This window comes from Buteo buteo, chromosome 12 (assembly GCF_964188355.1).
Source record: "Buteo buteo chromosome 12, bButBut1.hap1.1, whole genome shotgun sequence".
Lineage (NCBI taxonomy): Eukaryota > Metazoa > Chordata > Aves > Accipitriformes > Accipitridae > Buteo > Buteo buteo.
In genome coordinates, this window is record NC_134182.1 from 26,441,427 (window position 1) to 26,464,918 (window position 23,492).

General features: G+C 39.5%; 1 protein-coding gene across 7 annotated transcripts in view; it reads left to right on the plus strand.

The window, feature by feature from the left end:
• Positions 1–23,492, plus strand: part of RASGRP3 (RAS guanyl releasing protein 3) — a 65,341-nt gene that overhangs the window by 26,962 nt on the left and 14,887 nt on the right. For 6 of the 7 annotated variants that reach the window (XM_075043133.1, XM_075043139.1, XM_075043135.1 and 3 more), the window contains 9 exons: positions 6,588–6,778; positions 8,289–8,389; positions 9,039–9,103; positions 10,288–10,419; positions 11,697–11,844; positions 14,517–14,690; positions 15,109–15,225; positions 15,554–15,829; positions 22,567–22,644. In XM_075043133.1, coding sequence (XP_074899234.1) covers positions 6,709–6,778; positions 8,289–8,389; positions 9,039–9,103; positions 10,288–10,419; positions 11,697–11,844; positions 14,517–14,690; positions 15,109–15,225; positions 15,554–15,829; positions 22,567–22,644 — 1,161 coding nt within the window. In that variant the 5' untranslated portion in view covers positions 6,588–6,708. The remainder of the gene's footprint in view (positions 1–6,587; positions 6,779–8,288; positions 8,390–9,038; positions 9,104–10,287; positions 10,420–11,696; positions 11,845–14,516; positions 14,691–15,108; positions 15,226–15,553; positions 15,830–22,566; positions 22,645–23,492) is intronic. The other variant, XM_075043140.1, reaches the window with a different exon arrangement.

The window sequence follows — 23,492 nt, forward strand, 5'->3', positions numbered from 1 at the left end:
ACAACAGAGGGAATAACAAGGTCAGAGAACAAGGAGGTGCTCTGTGGCAGAGCAGGTACTTCCCTGAAGGGACTGTGGCCTGTGGATAAGCCCATGCCAGAGGAAGTACACCTCTGAAGGAACTGTGGCCCATAGAAGACCCATGCTAGAGCATTGAACAAGAGTGAGAAGGAAGGAGCAGCAGAGAGAAACTGCTGTGTACTGACCCTGACCTCCTGCACTGCTCGTTGCTTCACCAAAGGGACTGGGTGCAACCTGCAGCAATAACAAGGGGGGAGGAGAGGTGTCTGGAGTGCAGCTGAGCCTGAAAAAGTGGGAGGAAAGGTGTTCTAATGTTTGTATTCTTTGTTTCCCAATACCCAAATCAGTAATTAAATATTTATGTTAATTGACAATGAATTAAGTTTTACAGAGATTACACTGCTTTGGGGTAGGTGAATGAAATGGAGTAGGTGCAACTTTATTCTGTGGAGTCCGTAGAGCTGTGGAGCCACTAACATTCCCTGTGCAGTGTTTGTTGTTAATATAATGTTTGGCTTTAGCCATCCACCAGCAGTGTACACTTAACCATCCCCCTGTCCTCTCCTCTTTTCAGACACAGATGTTCACTCTGTTTAGTGTCTTTTCAAGTTCCGCCTTGATCCAGAAAAAGAGTGAATCAAAGTAACAGGGTGCAGACAGTTACTGTGACTTGTTGTGTAACTGCTCTCTGAAGGTGTGTAGCAAAGCTGAAGGAGTACAGTCACATCAGATGACCCCAAGGCTCTCATATTTCATTTTCATTCCTCTCCTGCCCCCAGCAAGGCTTGTATCTTGCATTCATGGAGCAGTGCCACAGTGTCTCCCTTGTTCTGTGTCCTCGCTCCACATGACAAACGTCATTGGTAAGCCAGATGTGCCACCCCGCAGCCAGCTGCTTGTGATGGTTGAGGTCATGGACTGGGACAGAAGCGGTGGCGTTAGGCTGCCTGGCAGCCCAGCATTACTGCCCTTTCCTGCCTAGCACCGCTTTGGCATGTGTCGGATGCTGGAGAAACCTGGCCACGTATGTCACTTGTTCAGAGTTTTCTAGAAATGGAGTTGTGAGTATTGTAATCAATAAACTAGTACTGACCACCTAAAAGAAATATTTAACAGCTTGGAGAGGAAAAACTTCAGGAACCATTCATTAGGCAACCCAAGACCTGTGTTGACTTGAGCCCAAACAGATATCTTGAATGCACCTGTGTAGGCAAAGGTGCAGCCATTATGTGTCCCAGCTGGGATTCTTATTATGGTAATTACACTTATATGTGTGGAGACTAATCACAAGAAAAGGCCTCATTGTGAAAGCCTCCACTACATCTACAGGGCAGCAGATGAACTCTGTCCTGGAGAGCTTGTCCTAGACACAAGCAAGACAGGATAAAGGTGTAGCAAGGGAAGTTGCCCTTAAACCTTCTCATGAGGCTCTCGATTTCTTCTTGGCTTCTTTTTCTGCATACTGCTACTGATTCTATTTCCCTGTTCCGCTGCTTGCATTTAGCACTCTTTCTCCAGCAGCCAGGTGGAAGCTGTTTAATGCAAGCATTAAGTGTTGTGTTGTGGAGGCTTGGAAGAGGGGGAGACAAGGGGAGGTCTGGCTTACTTAAACTGCCAAGAATGTCCTAATCTTGTAAAGAATATGAGTCTCCTGTGTGCAGACCTCTGGAAAGTTTATGGATAAACTGAGACCCATAGAGGTGCATGTGTGTCAAAGTTGAGCTGTTTGCATGTGACTCTATTTATTGTCCCTAAGTAGAAGGAAAATAACCCACTTTTAATTAATGGGTAAAATGCTACATGTACATTTACTTTGGCTTAACTAAAAAGCTGTTTAAATTTCATTTAGCTAAATAAATATTACTCTGTATGTCAAATTTAATCCTATTTAAACCCAACTTATTGGTTTAGCTTGCACCTGTAACCAATATAACTTGCTTGAAATCTATGTGAAAGTGCACACACAGGGATTTGTGCTGCCTTGACGTTTTAATATTAGTTAAACTGCTGTAACTTGTAGGTGTGGACCTCCCCTTAGTAGCCTCCAGCAGTAAAAATGATGTCTCTTGGTTTTACTAATGACGGTAGCCAACACTGAAAACTTGACTGCATGCTGCCTCACTCTGTTCTCACCATTTTATTCTTTTGCATAAGACCACAAGTTTACAGGGAGGGTATCCAGTTTCTTTTAAAATCTAATGTATTACACCTGACCACATCTATCTCAGGAGCTCACAGCTTACACACTGGTTTTAAATACATCTATCAAGACAGTCCACAACAGTGCCATCTCAAGACTCCCAAAATGTTCAACACAAAATGCAATTACACTGCACGAGAGTGCTAAGGAAAGCCATCTGCTTAAAGTAACTGTGTGCATGTGGCTGTCAGAGTGAAAGCAAGACTTGGAAGGGACTCTGTGTCCTGTAGTTCAGTCCATCAGGGACTTCTTACCTCTGGGCACATCACTGCAGATGTTTCTGCTTTTCCCCTAAGTAGGAAGTGTGCATCCCATAATGGTAAAATGTCATGAAATAAAGCATGACATGCCTGATACCATGACTTGGTTCATAGGAATATTATGGTTGTATCTATTACCTAAATGAAGGGCTTTAGACAAAGCTGTAAGCTTTGAGGGAACACTAAGGCCTATATTGATCATTTTCTTACCATCCTGCACCCATTCCTGACTATTGCCCTGAAGACCCTTCCCAGCATGTGGCAGGTTCCCAGCAACACTCGTAGTGGAGTCTGTCATTTCAAGCGACCTGATTAAGAAATGAGAAATGATAGCTGTGGAGAATTGTGTGCCTCCTGTGTCCTTAATGACCTCTGTTAACCACAGTAAACCCAATAGGATTTATAATTTCATTATAAGGCAAAGATATATTTTTTTCTTTCAGTGTAGTAGGCAGTCATTCACTAGCTGTGTCATCTCATTGGGTGAGCTCTGTTTTTCTTATCCAGCTTTCCTGAATCCTGAAACAGCTGGATGGCAATGAGATGTCTCAGAGTTACATTAGGAAGCACCTGGGGGCAGAGATTCCCTAGGTTATCTTTATTTGGAAGTCCAACTGCACCTTTGGCAATCAATTTTTTGTAACCACTTCCTTCAAAGTTTTTAACTCTTTACATGTATTATATATGTGTATTATATACATATGATACATTTTTATATACACATTATTATACACGTATATATATAAATGTATTATTACATGTATCATTTTTTGTGCTTCTCATGTGTTGAGCCATTGACTATCAAAATATAATTTATTGAATTTATGTAGGCAAAATTCATAGTTGTATTTTACTCATCCATCTCTAGAGGTGTTGGTGTGGTTGGATACCATTGTGGCATGATATAGACAAGACATTTATTGTTCTAGTAGAACAGCAGTGCTTAATGATGTAATGGTTGTGGTTGTTGGAGTCTGCAGTCAAGAGATGTGATATCAGGTTTTGGGTCAGCTGTGGATATGTGGCTTAGCCCCAGTCAGCCACTCCTTCCTCCGGTGGAAATGTTTTATTCTTCTTTTAGAAGCATTATGAGAATAAAGCCATTTAGTGGTCAGATAGGCTGTTTGAGGGGATGGTACTCTAACATCAGGATCTAGGTATCTACAGGTTAAGTAGTGTCATGTAATCAAAAAAAATCGTGCAATTTTACATGGAGAATTATTTATTGATTACTATATGGCTGCCTTAATTGTTGCCAACAGAAGATAGGAATGATACTCTCCTATGCTATATATTATAGAGGATGGCAACACTAACAAAACTGAAAAGGTGGATCAAATCTTTTCCTCTCCTACATTTCATGCTTAGCAGTTTTCAATGGATAGGCAGAAAATGCAATAGCTTTTCTCAATTCTATATTTTAGAGAGCTGACTAAAAAATATTTTGAAATAGCCAGTGTAAAATTAATTTTATTTTTCTCCTCTTGAAAAAAAATACTAAGTCAGATGAAGTTGGAAGAACTAGATAGCTGGCTCTGTAAAAAAACAAGCCAGTAATTTAAGCACTTAGGGAAGGACTTTGGGGTAGTCAAAAAGGACAAACATGCCCAAAGTGGGATTCTAGCAAAAGTTAGGTGCCAAGGTACAAAGTCATGATCTTGAAAAACACTGCTCAGCTGCTGGCTAATTCTCAAAGCAAGTAAATCAAGCAAATGCTCTACTTTTGGGTTTTTTTCCTTTAAATACATAAACAGTCTTGGGAAGAAAGACTGAACCTGAGGTGACCCTGGCTCATGTGTGGCCTGACCAGCAGGTCAGAGAGCCATGTTACCTCCCTGTGTTCTCTCTCTGGTCCACTTCAGACAGCTTCGGGTTTTGTGCGATGACACAGCTATAGCAGGAAGGGTTGAGGCTACCCAGCCTAGACCCAGACCTAACTGTTAGGACGCCTTCTGCTACAATGCCAAGCGTGGGTTCAAAGCCAAGGACCACTATGTACCCACCTTCCCCTTTTTCTTAGGTGAGTGCTCTGACTGCTTACTGTTGTGTGAAAGGACTAGTTTTCCCCCAGTTCATTGCAAATAGGAACTCTGCTCGACTCCTGGAAAAACAGATGTGTGTGCCTTCAAGAGGGGGTTCTACACTACCAAACTTGGAGGAAAGTGCTTTCTTCCAGCTAGGAGGAAGGCACTGGCAGAGCAGGACTCACACTTGTATCTCTCTGCTCATGTTTCCTGTTGGCTGACCTGGGCTGCTGCAGCATTGTGTCTGCACTTACATATAGAAACTCAGTGAGCTGTGCTTATTTCCTGCAGGCTTCTTCTATCAGCTTCAGGGAAAAGTGTGTCATGTCTAAATCCTTTGTTGACTGGGACTGGAAAGAACCTGGCTGTAGGCACCCATCTAAAAGTAATAGTATCTCTGGCTGAACGGTACATTTTGAAGGACTTCCAAGCAAAACACTGCTGTATGCTTAAAGCAGCCTGGGAACCACAGGACTCTGAAGCCAGGTCTATAGAGAATTATCCAGTGCGGGACACTTTTCCAGGTGCTGGGATGCAATGCGCCTTGCTGCTAGAAGGTCCCTAACCAATCAGTGGTCTCCTAAGTGGATCTGAGGTGCAGGTGGGAGTTAGCATAGGCCAGCAATGAGCAGCTTCCACATGCCAACTCTGTTTGGGAGGTTGAGAGACTTCACTGATGTAGATAACAGGCCAACCTCTGCTAGCTGGCCTTTGCACCTGGGAGCTGGTCTGGGCATGGTCAGTTCAGTAGTGCAGACCTAGCCTGCACGAACAGCATTTTCTTCTCTTTCTAGGAAGTGGGAGTTGCGTCAGGTTACATTGGCCTTGCATTTTGCTGAGAAAGGAGCATACCTGCCTGCGCCATGCATGTGAGCTGGCTGGCTGAGGTAGCACCAGCAGGGCCAGCAAAGCTGCCACTGCTTGGTGTCCCTTGGGTGGCTGGCCCACGGTGATGTCTGAAGGGCTGCAAGCTCACAGGGACCTGGCTCAGAGCACTCTTGTGCTCATTGTAACAGTGGCATTTGGGAGCGGGGCAGGGTGGGTTACTAAAAAGGGTGAAGGATGCCAGTCCCACCAGGACTGAGTGTGCAGTACAAGGTCTGTGATGTGGTAGGTTTGAAAAACACGGTATTTGTGGGTGAATTAAAGCAGGCATATAGTTCATCAGCGCTTTGCATGACCAACATTAAAAGTTTATGTTACATGCAACAACTTCTGAAAAGAAATTTCCCAAATTCCTACGTTGTTTTGCTTCAAGGATTGTTGTAGCTCTACTCTTGGCTTTTTTTCTAGAAAAGTTGCTGGATGTACTTTGTTATTGTTTGTCACATTTCAAACACTTGTTACGGTCAGGCAGTAGTAGGGCTTAGTCATAGATAGACAATAAAATACTGATTTCTTCTGTTCTTTAAATATAACCTGTAAAATTATTTCTGAAAGCTTGTAACAGGGTATTTTGTGCATCTTCAGGTAAATGGATGTTTGATAATTGAATGCATAGTAGATGTATGGTACAATTTAGAAGTTTCTGTATGTGTTCAGCTTTCTGTCAGTGTTCAGCTACTGTGAGAAGATTTATTTAACAAAGCTGTAGGGACTGATCTTAAGGTTCTCTGAAAAACTGCCTCCTAGTTTAATGTTTGCTATGAACTTAATTAAACATTTTATGTGGTCTGTGCCAATTAAGACCATTAGCATTACTATGAACTGGTAAGCTTAGGGAAAAAGAATGGTTATGCTTAAAAACATAAAAGCAGGGTTATTAACAAAAAGTGACTTATCAAGTGTAAATAAAATGACCTGAACAAAATGTGCGTCATTGTACATGCATATGCTTATTTACCATCTGGTTTCTGTTTTATGACCCTAGCTGTGGATTTATTTTGTGCTGGTGGACAAACAATTAGACAACACTTAAAGACACAAGCTGGAATGTAGGGAAAGCTTACAGCAGTCTTTCACATTCTCTTTATTGTGTGGTGAAAAAACAGTTTATAGAAAAGATGAGTTGAACTGTAAACATTGCATCCTGGTAAGTCTTCCAAATAGTCATATGATTATGATTTCTTTTACTTTCTTCAGATTTTTCCTTGAAGTCCAGCTAAGAGTGCAACCAACAATAAAGTGAAAAACTGAGCAACTGAAGAAACATCCTTCTACATGGTGGAAATGTCTCTTATTTTTTGACAACACTTAAAGGACAATGGGGTCAAACACACTTGGGAAGGCTGCAACATTAGATGAGCTTTTGAACACTTGTATTGAAATGTTTGGTATGCTTTTTCAATATTTTACTTTACTGTTCTTGAAATTCATCTTATAATATAACCCCTGCTGTTCTCTGATTTAGCCAGTATTTTCCCTTGGCAAACAACATTTCTGCTCTGTAAAATTTTCCATGTTTCATTTTGGCTCAGAATCACACAGGCCAGAATTTTAATCACATGCATACTGTATTAAATTTTATTAATATAGATAATGCAAAATGGTGGGTATAGCGGTTTTTAAAATGCTGGCCTTCACCAAGAGAAGTGTTTAGTTGAATTACTCAAGGAGTTATTTCTGGCATTGATCTTTGTCTTGAGTGGTTACACAGCTGCATTTCTGACCAGTCATTTTTTGGAAAGGTTTTCCAAATCAGCATGCAATAATTGGCAAGAATATGACTTAAGGCTCATGTAATCTTTTTACTTTTATTAAAATGTGATGTATCAGGTCTGAGGGAAAGAAGTGATGAAATAGACTTTGATCCATAACACCATTAATCATGACGTGTCACATTGCAGTCAGATGAGTTCATGGGTAGGCTTAAATGCTTTGAAATGGGGCCTTAATTCACAAAGCTACATTTCAATTCTCTTGAAATGCAGGACAGCTTTTGATTGGAATAAGGTATTAATTTTTTTTCCCTTGTGGAGAGAAAAAGGTATCTAAAGGTGAGAGAGTATTAAATAATTGAGGGACAGACGGATCTTGCTACATATATCCATTTCTGTAGACCACCATCAAACCTGTTGTTCTAAGACCTAATGAAAGTATTAGCAGAGCTCATATACTTGTTGTCTGTTGGATATCATGCCTCTCTTCCTTCTATACACACTCTCTTGACAAGTGTAGTCCATGTGTCATTCCTGTTTCATACATGCATATTGTCTACTGTCTTTTAAAAGAGTGACAGACAGAGAATAATCTAAGATTGCAGATGTTGAGGAAGACTGATGGGTAGCCAGCCTGCCATGGAATAACTCTTTCTGCAGTCTCAGCAGCTACATTGCAAACGGGTCTGTAAGACAGCTGGAGATGGAACCCTGGGCACAGATGTGAGGTGTTGCTTTGACATTTAATTCCTTGAGGCAGATCCCTTTTTTAACAATCTAATTGTTAACATAAAGCAATAAAGCTGCAATAACACAAATATTGGCAATGGTTGTACATAAATCATCTCCCAATCTTTTGGTGGACTAATTTTGGATTTGTTCTTTGGATTACAGGCAGTCCTTTTGTATAATGTTTAGCATAGTGCTGTCCATGCCCCATTTTTTTAGCTATGGCCTGTTATCTACACTGGTTTGGGGTTTTTTGCCTTTAAATACCTAGCACTGCAATCTAGCAATATTGTCGTTAAAGAAGCGGGTTTTGTGCTTTGGTTTTGTTTCCTACCTATTTGGTAGATAATGAGCCAATATTTCCACGTTTGATCCTTTCTATGTGACTCAGCTTGAAGAATAAAAGCTCCTCTCTGTTCATTAATAGTGTGGTTAACTCATTGTTTCTCTTTTGCAGATAACAAAGGAAATCGGTGCTCCAGCCATTTGCCAAGAACCTTTCTTTTAATGCACCAGTGGTATCTGCCTTCCACAGAGCTGGCTGGCAAGCTTCTGTCCACATATCCTTTCACAATGTCTTGCAAATTGACATTACAATATCAAAAGCAGATTGTTTCTGTAACTGCATGTAAAAATGTGTCAATTAATTAGTGACAATCAAGGTTTAGAGGTGAATTTTTTTTCTACCTAAAAGATGGAATTCTGTGAGCTTCTTTATGCTACTGCTTGTGGATTTTTTTCCATATGTACAAGCATACTGGGGCATACTTTGCATTAACTTTGAATAAGTGGAAGTATGTGGCCAAGGTAACTTTTCAAATGTATCATGGCAGGCTGGCCTTTGACTACTACGAACTTTCAGTGGTAGCTAAGCACCTACATGTCATTTATACCTCTTAAAGAATTCAGTAATCATAAGTATTATCATATTTGGTTAGCCAAAGCTGGTAAGAAACTGTTCAGCAAAATATTCAGAATGGTGTAATAGAGGCATTTTTGCTAGTGCAAAAAACAAATTGGCAGCCAGGAATTGGTCTTTGTCCCCTAAGATGCCGTGAAAGTCAATGAAGTATCAGAGCATACTGTGGTTACCTCTAGAAGAAAAGTTTGATACTGGTTTTTATTCAGCTGGTGCAGTGTCAGAGTCTTCTGTAGATAAAAACAATATTACTGAATCCAGGCACACAAAGCTTTCTTTAACTAGCATACGTATAGAGATGCCAATGGGGAGAACTGCAATGAATTCAGATTAAAAATCTGCTATTTCATGAGGTAAGCATGCTTCTGGTCCTCTAGAGTTTTGGTTTTATGCTTCTGGGAATACTATCAATGTGACTTCTTTTTGTAAAGATTAAAACTAAACCATGGAAGTATAAAGTTTGGGGGTTTGTTTTTTGTTGTTTTCACTTGATCTCCAGTCCATAGTGGAATTTCTGTGCTTTGAAAAGAATTGTTTAAGTTGAGCCATCCAGCATTTAAGACATTTAAATGCATTGAGCTAAAATGCTGATTGAAAACTTGTGCTATGATTTACCTGGTATTTGAGTGTGACATCTCTTAGAGGGAGACTAATTCGGTGCCACACAGAGGAGACACACATTTTGCTTCAAGATGTAATCTAGTGCAGTAGAGGAAGATTGTCTCTGGGCTGTCAGCTTCAGTTCATACAATCCCTACATAGTTTATGATGACAGCAATGTGATAGTGATGCCAAAGCTATTACAGGTCGAGTATGTCTGATCCTTGCAACAACTGTCTCTTACCTTGTTTCTTGGGAAAGCTTTCATGTATTGGGCTGTGCTTGTGTAGGAACATCTCTCTGTAAAAGAGAAAGCATCAATTTTTAAGCTAACATGATATAACCCACTTCCCTCAGACAAACACTTTATCTTTCTTCCTCTGGTCTAAGTTGTATCACTGTGAAGAAAGGGAGGGAGGTATTGAAAGCAGGACTTATAAAGCCTTTTCCGTACCCCTTTGAATAACAGAGGAGACATCTCATTTACATGGTTATCGTGGTAGAACTGCCATTCAAATTAAGATTTTCATTTTCACTGAAAAGTCTTTTCTGAGCAGATAAAGTGTCTCACTTAGGAAAGGGATAAGTGCAAGTGTCTTTTGGGTGTCCTGGCAGCATGAGTCAGGACACATGTGTGTGCTATATGTGTATGTCACCTGAGGCATCACTTTAATTTCACATTTCAATAGAATGCTGCTGTGTTGTGCTATGGTGAGTTAACCAAAGGAAATTACATGATAAAGTGATTTTTGCCACTTCAGTGTCGCAGATAATCACAGCAGCAACAAGTTGGGTTAGTCCACCATCTCTGCCCAAAAGCCATTGGGTCTGAAATATTTATAAGTCCTATTGAATAAAATGTGAGTATATATATGCAGCCACTGAATGTTACACATGAATCCCTGATCATCTCTGAACCACTGTCTGTGGATTTCAGATACTGGATTTTGGAATTTCCTGCAGAGTTTAACTTGGATCTTGGGCTGATTCGTTTGACTGAAGAGTTTCGAGAAGTAGCCATGCAGCTTGGATATGAGGATCACATGCATCTCATCGATATCTCCAGCATGTAAGGATGTTACGAGCTTCAACATCTTTCTCTTTGTCTTTGTAACAGCAGAATTCTAGTTCTGTGCAAAATATCAAAATATTAAGGGCCATCTTGATCTTCAGAGAGCAAAAAAGCAGTTACAAAAAGATTATATTGTCTTCTAAATTTGAAGTTACTAAAAATTTGAAATTCTAGTTGTAGCGTCACAGTGAAGAGAAGATTCTTAGCTGTATGTAAGTTTTTAATATAAACAGAAAAGAAATAATTTTCCTGACAAAGCTAGTGCCAATTAAGTGATTAATATTACTTTTTTTTCCTATGATTTTTCATACAGCATGACAAGCAATGCAGTAACTGGTATGTTGTGTAAATTTTGCATTTCCTCATGGAAGATTTTTTGTTCTTTCATCAGTAACCTGTTAATTTTATCTACTGGCTTTCTGTGTACTTCTTTTCTATGATTTAACTGGGTAATCTTTAGCATTCATGTTTGTAGTTTTATTCCATCAAAATGATACTATTTCCTTGACATGCTGAAATGAAAGTTACCTTTTAAGCATCACCAGAGAGGCTCTTGTATCTCACCTGATATTGTAGATTTTCTTCTAAAATATGGCACATGCATAGTGACTTTTCCTTATTTAAAAATGTCATAGTAACCTGGAAGGACAGCACTACTAATCTCAGTGAAGGTTGCAAGACTTCCTGCAAGAACAGTACCAGTGAAATCATATGAATATTGACTCTTAAATCTTCATTTTAAAATATTGTTAGCAACTCTTTCTGCTCTCTGAAGTGCTTTTACAGTATGTGGGTAGGAATTATTCCATTGCTTGCAAGCAGATGATTTGTCTTTTTGTCCACCCTTGTCTTACTGTTTTGTTAGCTGTTTAACTGTTTCTGCTGTCCCATTATTTCATGGAAATGTGGTCTTACAGAGTAAAAATTAACCCTTGATGTTATTAAAATATTTTTTAATTCTGTATCAGAATTTGGTGTGACCTGTTCTTCTTGTATTCTCAAGGCATTTTTTAAGTATGGCTTCTTCTATCACAGAGAAGAGTATGTTGTCCTTTTGTTTGGATAGAAACCTGCTATTATTTATCATTTGCAGTAGCACCTCCAAAACTCTTCTGTTATGCACCTGAGTGGGTCTTAGTCTGAGTGTTTATGTGCTGGATGTCACAGATCAGAAAACTCATAATCTGTCTCTTGGTACAAAACTGTGTGCAAACCTTGGGCTACACTCGCAAGTACCCAAACAGAAATGAGTATTGTACCTTTTTCTGTTGCAGTCCTTCCTATGACTGGATGAGAAGAGTTACACAGAGGAAGAGGATTTCCAAGAAGGGAAAAGCCTGCCTGCTGTTTGACCATCTGGAGCCCATTGAGCTAGCTGAACATCTCACTTTTCTGGAGCATAAATCTTTTAGGAGAATTTCTGTAAGAAGTCTACAACTTTGTCACTTGCAATTAGGAGCCTGTTCTTAAAGAGCATTCATGTGGTTTAACATTTATGACTTTTTTCCCTCCACATTTCAGTGTAGTAAATCTTTATAATCCTTCATATGATGTACATAGCCATGGCTGCACCAGCACTTCCTTGATCTTTTTCATGATTGATGCTTTTAGTCACAGAAGTTAATTCTGTGGAGAAATTCTGGGCAAAAATTACTGCTAAAAGCTACTGCAGCCATGTGTTGCAGCAATTGATTAAACTAATATTATTGTTCAAAATCGCCAGTTGTTTTTTTTTTTTCCTCTGAGGAAAATAGTTAATTACTTTTCAGAAAACATCAGAGTCTTTGCAATGAACAATTTTTGAAGAAACTGAAAAAGATATAGTCCTTCTGTAGTCTCTGTTCACTCCCAACCACCTCTTCAGAAACTGTCCTTTCATTTGCCAACTCAGGATCAGAAGATAATTCAGGTTGGAAGGGATCTCAGGAGGCCTCTAGGCCAACCCCCTGCCCAAAGCAGGTTCAGCTCCAAGATAGATCATGTTCCACAGGGACTTAGCCAGCTGGGTCTTGAAAACCTCCAAGAGCAGAGACGGCACAACTTCTCCTTCCTCCTTCTCGCATATTAGCACTGAGGAAAATTTAGATACAATTGCTTCTTTTCACACAGGATTGTACATGAACAAGAGGCAAAAATGGATGAAAATGAAAGTAGAAGCTAAAGCAAAACAAATGAGTAACCCAAATGCCAAAAAAAAAGAGCTGATTTCGCTGGCAAATATCCATATGAAAAGGTCACATGATGCCACTGTATCTGGTGGCAAATGGAAGCAGTAAGTTCTCAAGATGACAAGTTCTCTGAAGCAAAAAAATGAGACTTTTTTAAAAGTGTTTAGGAGCATGAAAGAAATCAAACTCCAAAACTAAGAAAAATATATGAAGTTTTTTGTTTGTTTCAAGAGGGGAAGGAAAAAGAGATCAATGAGGAGCTGAGACCAGTCTAAATAGAATCACTTTTGACGTCATTTAATAACGTTCAAAGGTTTATTACTCTAGACTTCAAATCATGGGAAAACACCCTACCGTGATCTGTGCAATGCTAACCTCAAAGAGGGAGGGAGGGACAAGAAAAAAGGGATGTATTTGTAAGTAGACTTAAGATATATTTTAATGCCTTTGCAAATTCCAGAAAAAAAACCTCAGACCTGCAATTAATTTTATTTTTGTCCTTGCTGTTTCTAATTTGTCTGTTAATTTGTTGGCTTGAATTTTGCTATATCTCAGATGTTTCTCTGCAGCCAGTTAGACTTAATTAATCTTATAGTATCCTGTAATGCAATGAAGAGGTTTGAAAGTTGTGTTGTTTGTTTATATTTAGAATGGTAACCAAAAAGTTCTAAGAATGGTACATTTCCATGAAATAAAGTGAAGGGCACACCTCAAAACATAGAGATTGAGAAAAGAACCCAGGATCACTAATCTAATTTAAAGAACAATTGAGAAGTGCTACAGAGAAACAAGTAGCATTTATTTGGAGATGTCAGTGAGACCAGGTGATTTGCTATAAACTGTTCAGAAATGTAAGAGTCCCACTTATTTTTGCAAGGTAGACAAAAGTGTTATCTCAAAGCTATGTAATTGTAAAAGATGATTAGTTTGAATCCTGTCTTTGGTTTTACCTATTTAAAGAAAAAGCGGGGGAGAAGGAAAGTCAGCGTTAATCACAACAGAAAATATTTAAAAGTGTCTGAACACTGAGATACTATTTATCTGCATCTCTGAAATGAGCATCTGCTGTGTAAGAGCATATGCCATCATATGGCCTTCTAGCAGGCAATTTTTGATTAGCTAAGACCAAGAAACCCATGTTGTCTGACGTTGCTATCAACTCGCTGCACAAGCTAAATTTATGTCATAAGCTTCTGAAAATCCATCCTAAAGGGACAGCTCAAAAATGTTCTCCAAACATTTAGGAAAATCTAATTCTTGGGGGCAGTAGCTCTCCCATGTAGAACAATGTCCATGAACATACAAGGACTGAACAATAACATCAAAAGAAGCAAGATTTAGCAGAAGTAGATCCTTGTGCTACAGAATTTTTTTGACATAGGAGGAAGAAAATGGGTTCATAGTTAGCTTTTTGGGATGCAGTTTAAGCTCCTGTAAAGAGTGGCAGAGCTCCTATTGATTTCAGTGGGGCCAAGATTTCCCTCTTTACATCAACAATGCAGTTGGTCAGGATATTGGAGTGGGATGAAAGCTCTTATTTACATGCTTCTTGCTTGTAGCACTAGATAATTCCTATAAACTATCAAGCCACAAGGATGTCAAGTAAAACTACACAGAATTAAATGTTGTAAGTGTTGAGTAAATTATGGGAAAGATAACTCCCTGGAAGTAGTAACCATGCTCATCATGCATGCTGCTGTATTATCTAACACACAAACACTGAAGTTTTATGTTGACATTTAAGTAATAAAAACCCCCAACAACAACAAAAATTTAAGAAAGAACTGATGTGCAGCAGGGTCTGCTGACCCTGAGACTTGGTCACTTTCTAAACAAGAGGACCTTTAAAAGGAAAAAAATTATCAAAGCTTCAATTTGATTCTTAAGTTGTCCACCATTTTACTGAAAATGCCTTTCCTCTGTTAGTTCACAGACTACCAAAGCTATGTGATCCATGGGTGCTTGGAGAACAATCCTACTTTGGAGAGATCTATTGCTTTATTTAATGGTATCTCCAAATGGGTCCAGCTCATGGTTCTCAGCAAACCAACACCTCAGCAAAGGGCAGAAGTAATCACAAAGTTTATCAATGTTGCACAGGTAAGTCTTGCATATGAGTCTTTTTCCTTCAGTGTAAAGCAATAATACAAATAGAGATTGCAGTAAACAAATGAACTGGATGCTCTTTGTGCTGTTTCCTCAGTGAACAGCCTGTTCAACACCACTGCAGGTTATTTGTTCAGGTGTAGTATGTCTGCATTTTTTAACTAGCAGACATAACTATAAAATAATTTTTCTTTGTTGTATTCTGGCTGACAACTGTCACTATTGTGTGTTTCTTGTGGAGCTAAGCTAATTAAAAAAAGAAATGCTGAACCATTCTGTTATGTCCCCTGTTTCAGTGATTTCTGCTTTAGCAGTGATAGGTTGTCTCCTTTCACTTGTCATGTGTGACACTGGATAGCTGCCACATGTATTTCCTTGATTTTTAATTATGCATGATCAATCTCTCCTGCAGAAGCTCCTTCACCTTCAGAACTTCAACACACTGATGGCAGTTGTGGGAGGCCTGAGCCACAGCTCTATTTCTCGCCTGAAAGAAACTCATTCTCATCTGTCTTCAGAAGTCACAAAGGTATGGTGGGCTCCACAATATAGACGTATTGAGCAGAACATCACCTCTTATGAAGATCTAATCATCTCTTATGAGGTCTGATGGGTTCTGCAGTGCAGGTGTCTCACCAGCACACTACTTGGATCATGGCAGGGCATCCTAAAAGGCACTTTGGTTGCATTCCTTTTGATGGAGAAGGATCAGCTCATGGAGATCCTCTGCTTGATTGCCTGTGCCAGAGAGGAAATTAACACTGTCAACACCCTGATATGAGTTGTGCTCATTTAAAACAGATTAAGGAAATGCTATGAATGCTTTCACAGAGGCCTGCTTCTCTGGCTATTTGTAGGACTGGAATGAAATGACAGAGCTGGTCTCTTCCAATGGAAACTACTGCAACTACCGCAAGGCTTTTGCTGACTGTGTTGGCTTCAAAATTCCTATTTTAGGAGTTCATTTGAAAGACTTGATTGCTGTCCATGTCATTTTTCCTGACTGGGTAGATGAGAACAAAGTTAACATAGTGAAAATGCAGCAGCTTTCCATCACCTTGAGTGAATTGGTTTCCCTGCAAACTGCCTCTCATCATTTAGAGCCTAATATGGATTTAATTAACCTTCTAACTGTAAGTATTGACCATGTTTCAATTCACTTCAATTATTCAGATGTTGAATGTCAGTAAGAATATTTATATCTATAGAGATAAGTGCACATTTTTATCCCAGTTTTGTAATAGAAAAGGGAGAGAATACAAAACGGAAACAAGTTCACATGAAGCATGAATAAAGTCAAAGAGAATTTCATTACTGTAGTGTGTGATGGCTGGAAGCAGCAACAGGATTGTTTTCAATTAATTATTTTAAGGAAAACAGAAAGAGGGCTGTATTTGTATTAGGAGAAGTGAAAACTAAGTTCTGACTGCTTAGAATTGAGGCTTACATCTCCTGTGCAAAGATCGGGTGATGTGTTGACATGGACACACAAGTGAAATTCCAACTTGGCTGTCACTCTGTTCTTGCTCCCCTGTGCTTTGTGTGCAACACAGCACTCTTCCTATCCAGTAAATAAAAATGCTCTTGAATAGTTTTAAAGAGGCTCTGCAACCCCTACTCCTTTCCCTCCCCTTACTCCTTGGCAGTGGCTACATTTGGGGAGGTTTGAAACTTGCACACACAAATTACAGATAAGGATCTGAATGTCCCACTTCAAACCAAAGGAAAGTGAGATTTCAGAAAAACTGAATAAAACATTTTTTTAAAAAAGTTGCAACTGACAATGCTAAAAGGAATTAATTTTCAGTCCCCTTTTTGATGTGTAGACAATGACTGTAATTTTAATAAACACTACACTTATTTCAAAACATACTGAAGCGTGGAGCCTGAACCATCAGGCCAAATCCTGTCCCTACTGAAATTTAGTCATTTCAGCACTGATCTTAACTGCAGTAGTGTTTGGCCCAACACCACAGTTTGATCAGGTCACAGGCAAAAACAATGTCTTAGAATTAAAGATTGAACCTGTGAAACTTGGAAAAAAGGAATGTTGTTTGTTATAAACCGTTGATGTTGCAAGCAAGTAAAAACCACCTACTCATCTGAGAGTAGTCTGAAATATGTCACGTTAGGTAAAGGACTCTCTTAATATGTAATCGTTTTATGCTCTTCCTGTTCTTGTTATTTAACTTTGTCTTTCAGATCTCTAATCCAGACTGAAAGAGAATCTCTTTGCTCTCCTTAAATCAATAAAATTCTTTCAAAAATAAACTTAGAAGTAAGCAAAATCTGTGTGTAACTAGGGCAGATTTCAGAATTTTTCCAGTGTTTATTTTGTTGGATAGCATGAACTTCTCAGAATTTACTCCCTGAGGAGGTGGGGACCAAATTCCAGATTTTCCTCAGTCAGGTCACAGACTTGAGATGACTCTCATTACCTAGCTCGTTCTAGGTAAATGCCTTAACTGGAGGGCTATTGGGCAAGAACTTTGGATTTTTTTCCTTTCATGCTTTACTTTGAAATGCTCAAAAATGTGCATATCTAGAAATTAAGCAGAGGTGGTATTTTGTGTTGGATTTACGCTGGGACTGATCGGGTGCAGGTGTTTACACTATGGAGGATGACAAATATGAGGCTAAGTTTGAAGCAACCAAGACAGTGTGGATATACCTGTGGCTTCATTGTAATGAGGAATGGGAAAGTTTGGGGAATTGGAGAACCTTCTCCTATTGCACTTTGTGTGGAGCAATCCAGGAACAAGTCCTAATCACGTTTAGTGGGACAAGGAGGAGAAGGGACTGTGTATAGCCCACTGCAACACCCACCTAATTAAAAAATTAGACTATAAAGGCAGATATTTATTACCTTGTTTTGTTTTAGTAGGGATTGAGAGTTGCTTTCTTATCTTGCGCCACTCTTTCCCTCCCTGCTCATTTCTGAAAGTTCATAGTTTCTTACAAGCTTGGCTGTGAGTAGGGGGAAGTGGAACCTCAGGTTTTAGAGAACTGAGTAATAAGAAACTGAGCCCAAAAGGGCAGAAATTAGACAACGTGAAGTGAGAGATGGAAGCTGAACCACTGCTGACATTTTCATTAGCTGTTCTTCTCTCTTTTGGGTGACAGCCTGCTTTCCAAAAGAGGCAGAAAGCTTCAAATTTTTCTAAGACCTAGCAGGTTCATTCCCATCATTGTATCAACCTGAGTTTATGTATTTTACCTGTTTTTCAATTTTTTTAATATTTTCCTTGTTTTGTTTGTTTTTAGCAAAATGATACGGATTTTATTTATATCTACATAGTATTTCATTCAGTATATTTCATTTACCAGGAAAAGCAATTGAGTACATGACAAGTACTTTTTTGTTTACTATGTTCTGTTGTATTAACTCCTAATATAACTGTGTTGATTTTGGTTACAGCTGAGCCAATTTGATTGTAAATAAATGAAGCTGCATGCTACAGTGTTGATTCCAGACCTGATCATGGGTTAAAATTGACTTGTGCTGCTTTTTACCTGTTAGAATGATTCCATGGTGGTACCTTTCAGTAATGATGGAGACAGCCATAGGCATCCTAGGTAGACAGCTGTAGGTGTCCCAAAACCTTTTGAAGGTAATTCTATCTTCATAGTGGTCACTGGAAGTATAGTTGTGACTCAAGTAGGTTTGATAGTGTGGGAGTTTTGAAAAAGGTTTGGGAAAGGGTACAACCAAATTTCTACAAGAGGTTCCTGGACCTGAATTTTGGTACATCTCATAATATTATGAGTATTCTCACTTTTCTTCCAGTATGTAGGTTTTGTCCTCATTTGTACATATGAATACATTACAGTACTTTTTTTTACAGTGTTCTCTTAAACAGTAATAATGAGCTTATATAGTAGGTGAAATGTTTTTGTCAATCTTTTTTTTAATAAGAAAGCTTTAAATTATAGGCTGGGGTCAGAGAAAGAGGAGAAGAAAGCTAGGATTGCAGCCCAAAGCTGACAGGAGCTGACTAAAAATAGTTGACCTTGCTACGTGCAAATGGTCTTTTAGCAGGTTTAGCCTCCCTTGCTGCCAAAGTCATCCTCAGTTTTCAGAACCTAAAGAAATAACTATTCTATTTATTGCTAGGTCTTCCCTCTAATGTAAATGGTAAAAATTTTTGTTATCTTTAACTTACTTAGATAAACTCCCTTTCAAAACTAGTAAATGTATATAAACCTGTAGAGTGCTTTTCATCTGCGTGTGAATCAGCTGACCCAACTATTTGTTCACTTCTGCTGTTTTCCCGTTAAGCCGCTTGAATCCAGGCAGGCTTTTAGTGGGTGTTTTGTCCTGATAAGCAATGTGTAAATCTCTCGCCTGGCCTCCATCCCTTGCCGTATTGTCTTTTACACCACACTTAGCAAATGCTGACAGCCTGGCCTGTGCTTGCTTGACAAGTAAATCACTGGGTGCTGGTTTGCTAGTCCAACAACTTGCACAAAAAGATAAAATGGGTATTTCATGGACTAAGTGGGCACCTGGGAATTTGCCCTGGTCTTTCTTTTCCTCCATGGTGGAGTCCTATCTGCTCTGGGGCAGCTAATACCTTTCAAGTGGTTTGGAAATGATGACGTTTGGGGAGACTGTTAAGAGCTATGAAGTGAGAGCTTGGCTTAAAAGTTGGGGCAAGAGCTTGGTAGTAAACTTCAGCCAACCTGCTCAAGGGACTTTACGGGCATTTTTCAGATGCTCTTGTGTGTATAGACCTAAAGGATGAATGAACAAGAGAACTTAAATCTCTGTGTTTTCAGTGTTAGTTGCTGAATGATCAGCATTTTGGAAAGCTGGGGCTCTCTTTTGGTTCAGATGTCTGCACACAAACGTGGAAGTCTGCTTTCTGCCACCCCCCGTCTTTTTGTCAGCATAAAAAATCAGCTTCCAGCTCACAGAATTTTAGCTTTGAACAAGTAGCTGAAAGAAGCCAATGTTTTGCATGGAAGTTAAAATGCCACAAATAAGGCAAAAGTTTGTTTTATGGAAGGCAGTGAGACAAATGCCAGGCCTGTTGGCATAGGAGACTGCAAAAGCTGAGGGGGAGCTTTAGTGATGCGAGTCCTCACCTGGTCATGTGTAAATGAGTCTGGGTTATATGGGCAAGAGAAGTAAATGTACCATGACTCACCAGCTGGTGAGGCAGAGCTTGTTACATGAAGATGGACTCGCACCTTAGTGCATGCTTACTTTTAGTCTGTGTGGTTCTTCCTCCTTTTCTGCCTTATTGGCCACACTCAGTCCATATCCACTGACCCTGTACCTGGTTCTGTACCAGTCCCTGGCATCTGAAACCTGGAGCTAAGAAGTAGAAGTGGTAAAAGAGGAGCTAGCATGAGCTTGGCAGTGCACCAGAGAGGAATAATAGCTGTGATGACATACTCATCATTAGAAAACTTAACATTTGGTAAGGATGCTTAAGGGATTTCCTTGCCTGTTGTGCAGTATTTCCACATTGTTTTTATTTCACAACATGAATAAAAGCCTGTGGGTCAATGTTTCATCACTTTTTGTGGATTGGAAGAGGATCTCAGTCTCTCATCTAGTCTACAGTGTATTTATACCAACTGCATTAGAACTTATTTGGTGTCACCATTTTTTCCCCCACTATTTTTAGGTCTTGACAGCTATTTATCTAACCTGTTCTGAGACTGTATGCAAATGACTGGAAAGTCCCAGTCATTTGTACAGTCTAGTGAAGAGAATGAGAAATATCTAAACAACTAAATTGAAAGTCACCCTCCCTAACTTCGGTTCAGTAAGTTCCACTTACAAAAAAAAAAAAAGCCCTGCCTTTCTGATCCTTCCTCCACCCTCCTCAATCCCCTGCAAAATTGCTTGGAAAAACAGGACAGAAATGAAAGTCAAATTAGAATGGAAACTGCCACCCGCTGTAAAGGTTGTCCTAGGAAAACTCTGATTACACTTTATCTGTCAGAGCAAAACTGTAAATAAAACATAAAATGAAAGCTTATGTAACTGCACAGTCACCATGCTTGTAATTTTTTTGCTAGTATTTGAAACTTCTGTACTAGATAATACCTTATCCACTCTGTGCTTACATATTGTGCCTCATGAAATTATAACTGCTGCTTATGATGATAAGGTCAGATAATTCAGGGAGGGGAGATACAAACTTGCTAAATACATACTAATGCATTTTCATGCCCAAATCCATACCCTGCTCATCTGGCTTGCTGAGAAAACTGTGCTCTTTAGTGGGAACAGGGCAAGGCCTTCTGAACTAGCAATTCTGCTGTCAGTCCCAGCCTGACCTGATAATATCATTTGCTCCAGCTGAGTTCTGCTTATTTTATACCACCACGGAACCAAAGAATACAGTCACTGAATAACTAAGCACATGAATGATATTGGTTACAGCAGTTACTGGATCTACATTATCTTTAGGACGGGTCCTTACATTCCTCTGTGACAGCAGCATGTCAGCTGGGTGAAGGAACCTGCAGGATGCTCAGGCTTTCACTGGTGCCCATAACCAAATCACGAAGTACAAAAATCAGCATAGTGTTACAGCTAGACAAAATGAAAAATGCAAAATCCAGACACCTCCAAAGTTATGTGTTCGCTCTGGGATGTGTACCTGTCTTGAGAAAGGGCACGACTCATGTCTTACTCATTGTACAAAATTATGCCTACAAGAAGGTGGTTCCTAGAGGTGCTTCTGCACTACAGTGTCACTGGTCCTGCTTGTTACTAATTCAGCACTTCAGGTTGTCTAAAAATAACCTTCTGTCACAGTCATTTAGTCAGTAGCAATTCTATCTGCCTGCTGGGAAACACCTTTTTAACTGAATCTGGGGATTTGCAAGGTAAATGATAACTTCAAATCATGTCAATTACTCCAAAGCTAATTAAGGTAGGGACATGATCACAGGAAACATGGAATGTTCATTTCCTCTCATTGCAAAACATTAGCCACAGTGTTGATTACTTTTCTCCTTCATCACTCCAAGCAAGGAGGAATTTACTACAGACCTGCATCAGCACAAGACCACAGCTGCCAAAGTAAAACCAAACAATTTCTTTTTACTTTAAGTGTATTTATGGCCCTTCTTTTCCTCAATAAATCCTATACAGAAAAGAATGAGTACATGGAAGAAAAAAACTTTCATTTCTCTAAAAACAGAAGCTGAAAAGGAATTTACCTTACTTGGTGAGAGGGTATCGGGAACAGGCCAAGCTGGGCTAAAGTGACTGGGATTGCTCTCCATGGAGCAATTTGCTGCACCAACAGTGGTGCCAAACCTGGCTTGCCTCTCCCCAGGCCTATGTCAGTGACCGGGGCTTCCCAGAGAGGCTTTTGCTGCATGGGCTGATCTCTGTAGAAGAGCTACAGTGCCCTGACCCTTCTTAAGGAACAAAATTTCACCAGCATGCAATCTGAAGTCCTCTAGTCCCTTTTCAACTTCTTTCCTGCAGTTTTTGTATTCACCAGGTTATTTCTCTGAGATCTCTCATGACCATTGAGCTGCTGAAAGAAAGTGTTTTGCCTAAGGGTGGTCTTTGGTACCAATGTTTCTCTTCGGAGAAGGTCAACACACAGCCCCTTTCACTCACGATGCTGGGATGCAGGTTGTGACAGCCCTCGAGTACAGCACCTGCTCGGCTCAGTACAGGCGTGAACAGCAGCATGTGCTCACCAGCATGGGTTATGGTAGCTCTGGGAAAAGCTGCTTTCCCAGTAGCTGCAAGCAGCTTTGGTGTATATGCTGTACTTCAAGTAGCAAAACTTTGTTTAGCTATAGTGAGAGATATATCTGTGCTTACAAGACTGTCATAACCAACCCAGTCTAATAAATATTACTGGTTTTCTCTCTTTCTTACACATAGCTGTCCCTGGACCTCTATCACACTGAGGATGATATCTACAAGCTCTCGCTGGTGCTGGAACCAAGGAACTCCAGATCTGTAGGTCATCTTTTACTGCATTTTCACATATTGCTTTTTTTGTCTGCATGCAATTAATTAAATTTTTAAATGGCAGTTAATAAGTTTCATTATTCTTATTCACTTAAAGCCTTTTAGTGTGTATGCTTGTACAGTAAACACAGTCACTATTTATAGGTTTTAGTGCATATTGGGAGAAGTAAACGGTGAAACATGCCAGGCTTCATTATTAATTATTTTTCTACAAAACCTTTCCAAGTCATGAAAAACATAGTTTGCTTTATGTGAAGATATCCTTTGTAAGTTTACATCAATTACTATTATGTGACCATTACTTCATTTTCTGGATGTTGGTGCAGTTGTATAACACAACACTGAGTCCAAAGATTTGTTTTTGGTAAGCTACAGCATTAGCTGTAGTATTTTAAATACTGTTTGCTTATGTAGAATTGGCTATATCTTGGCCTCTCAACCAATGTTTAAACACTTCAGAATAGATATTACTTTTTATTTAGTATGTGCAACTGAAAAAATGCTGCATTGATACATTTTTCATTATGCTTTGCAAGTCTGAGGATACAGATGAATCTCCTAATTAATATTTGAACTTCATTTAAAGCATTACTCTCTCTTCTGTTGCCAAAGTTTGGGGAGTCTTCTTCCCTATGAGCATTTCATCAGTGTAGTAACATCCTTACTACCTGTCCTATCCAGCACGTGATTCTCTCAGGCTGAGGCCTCTCAAGTCTGACACGAGCAGAAACTAAGGGTGGCTGGAAATGCTTAGCAGTGTGAGAGCAGAGTCCAGTAGTCTGAGGTGATTTATTGCAGTGCTTTTTATGTTTCTGAAGTATTCTTAAAAGCAAGCA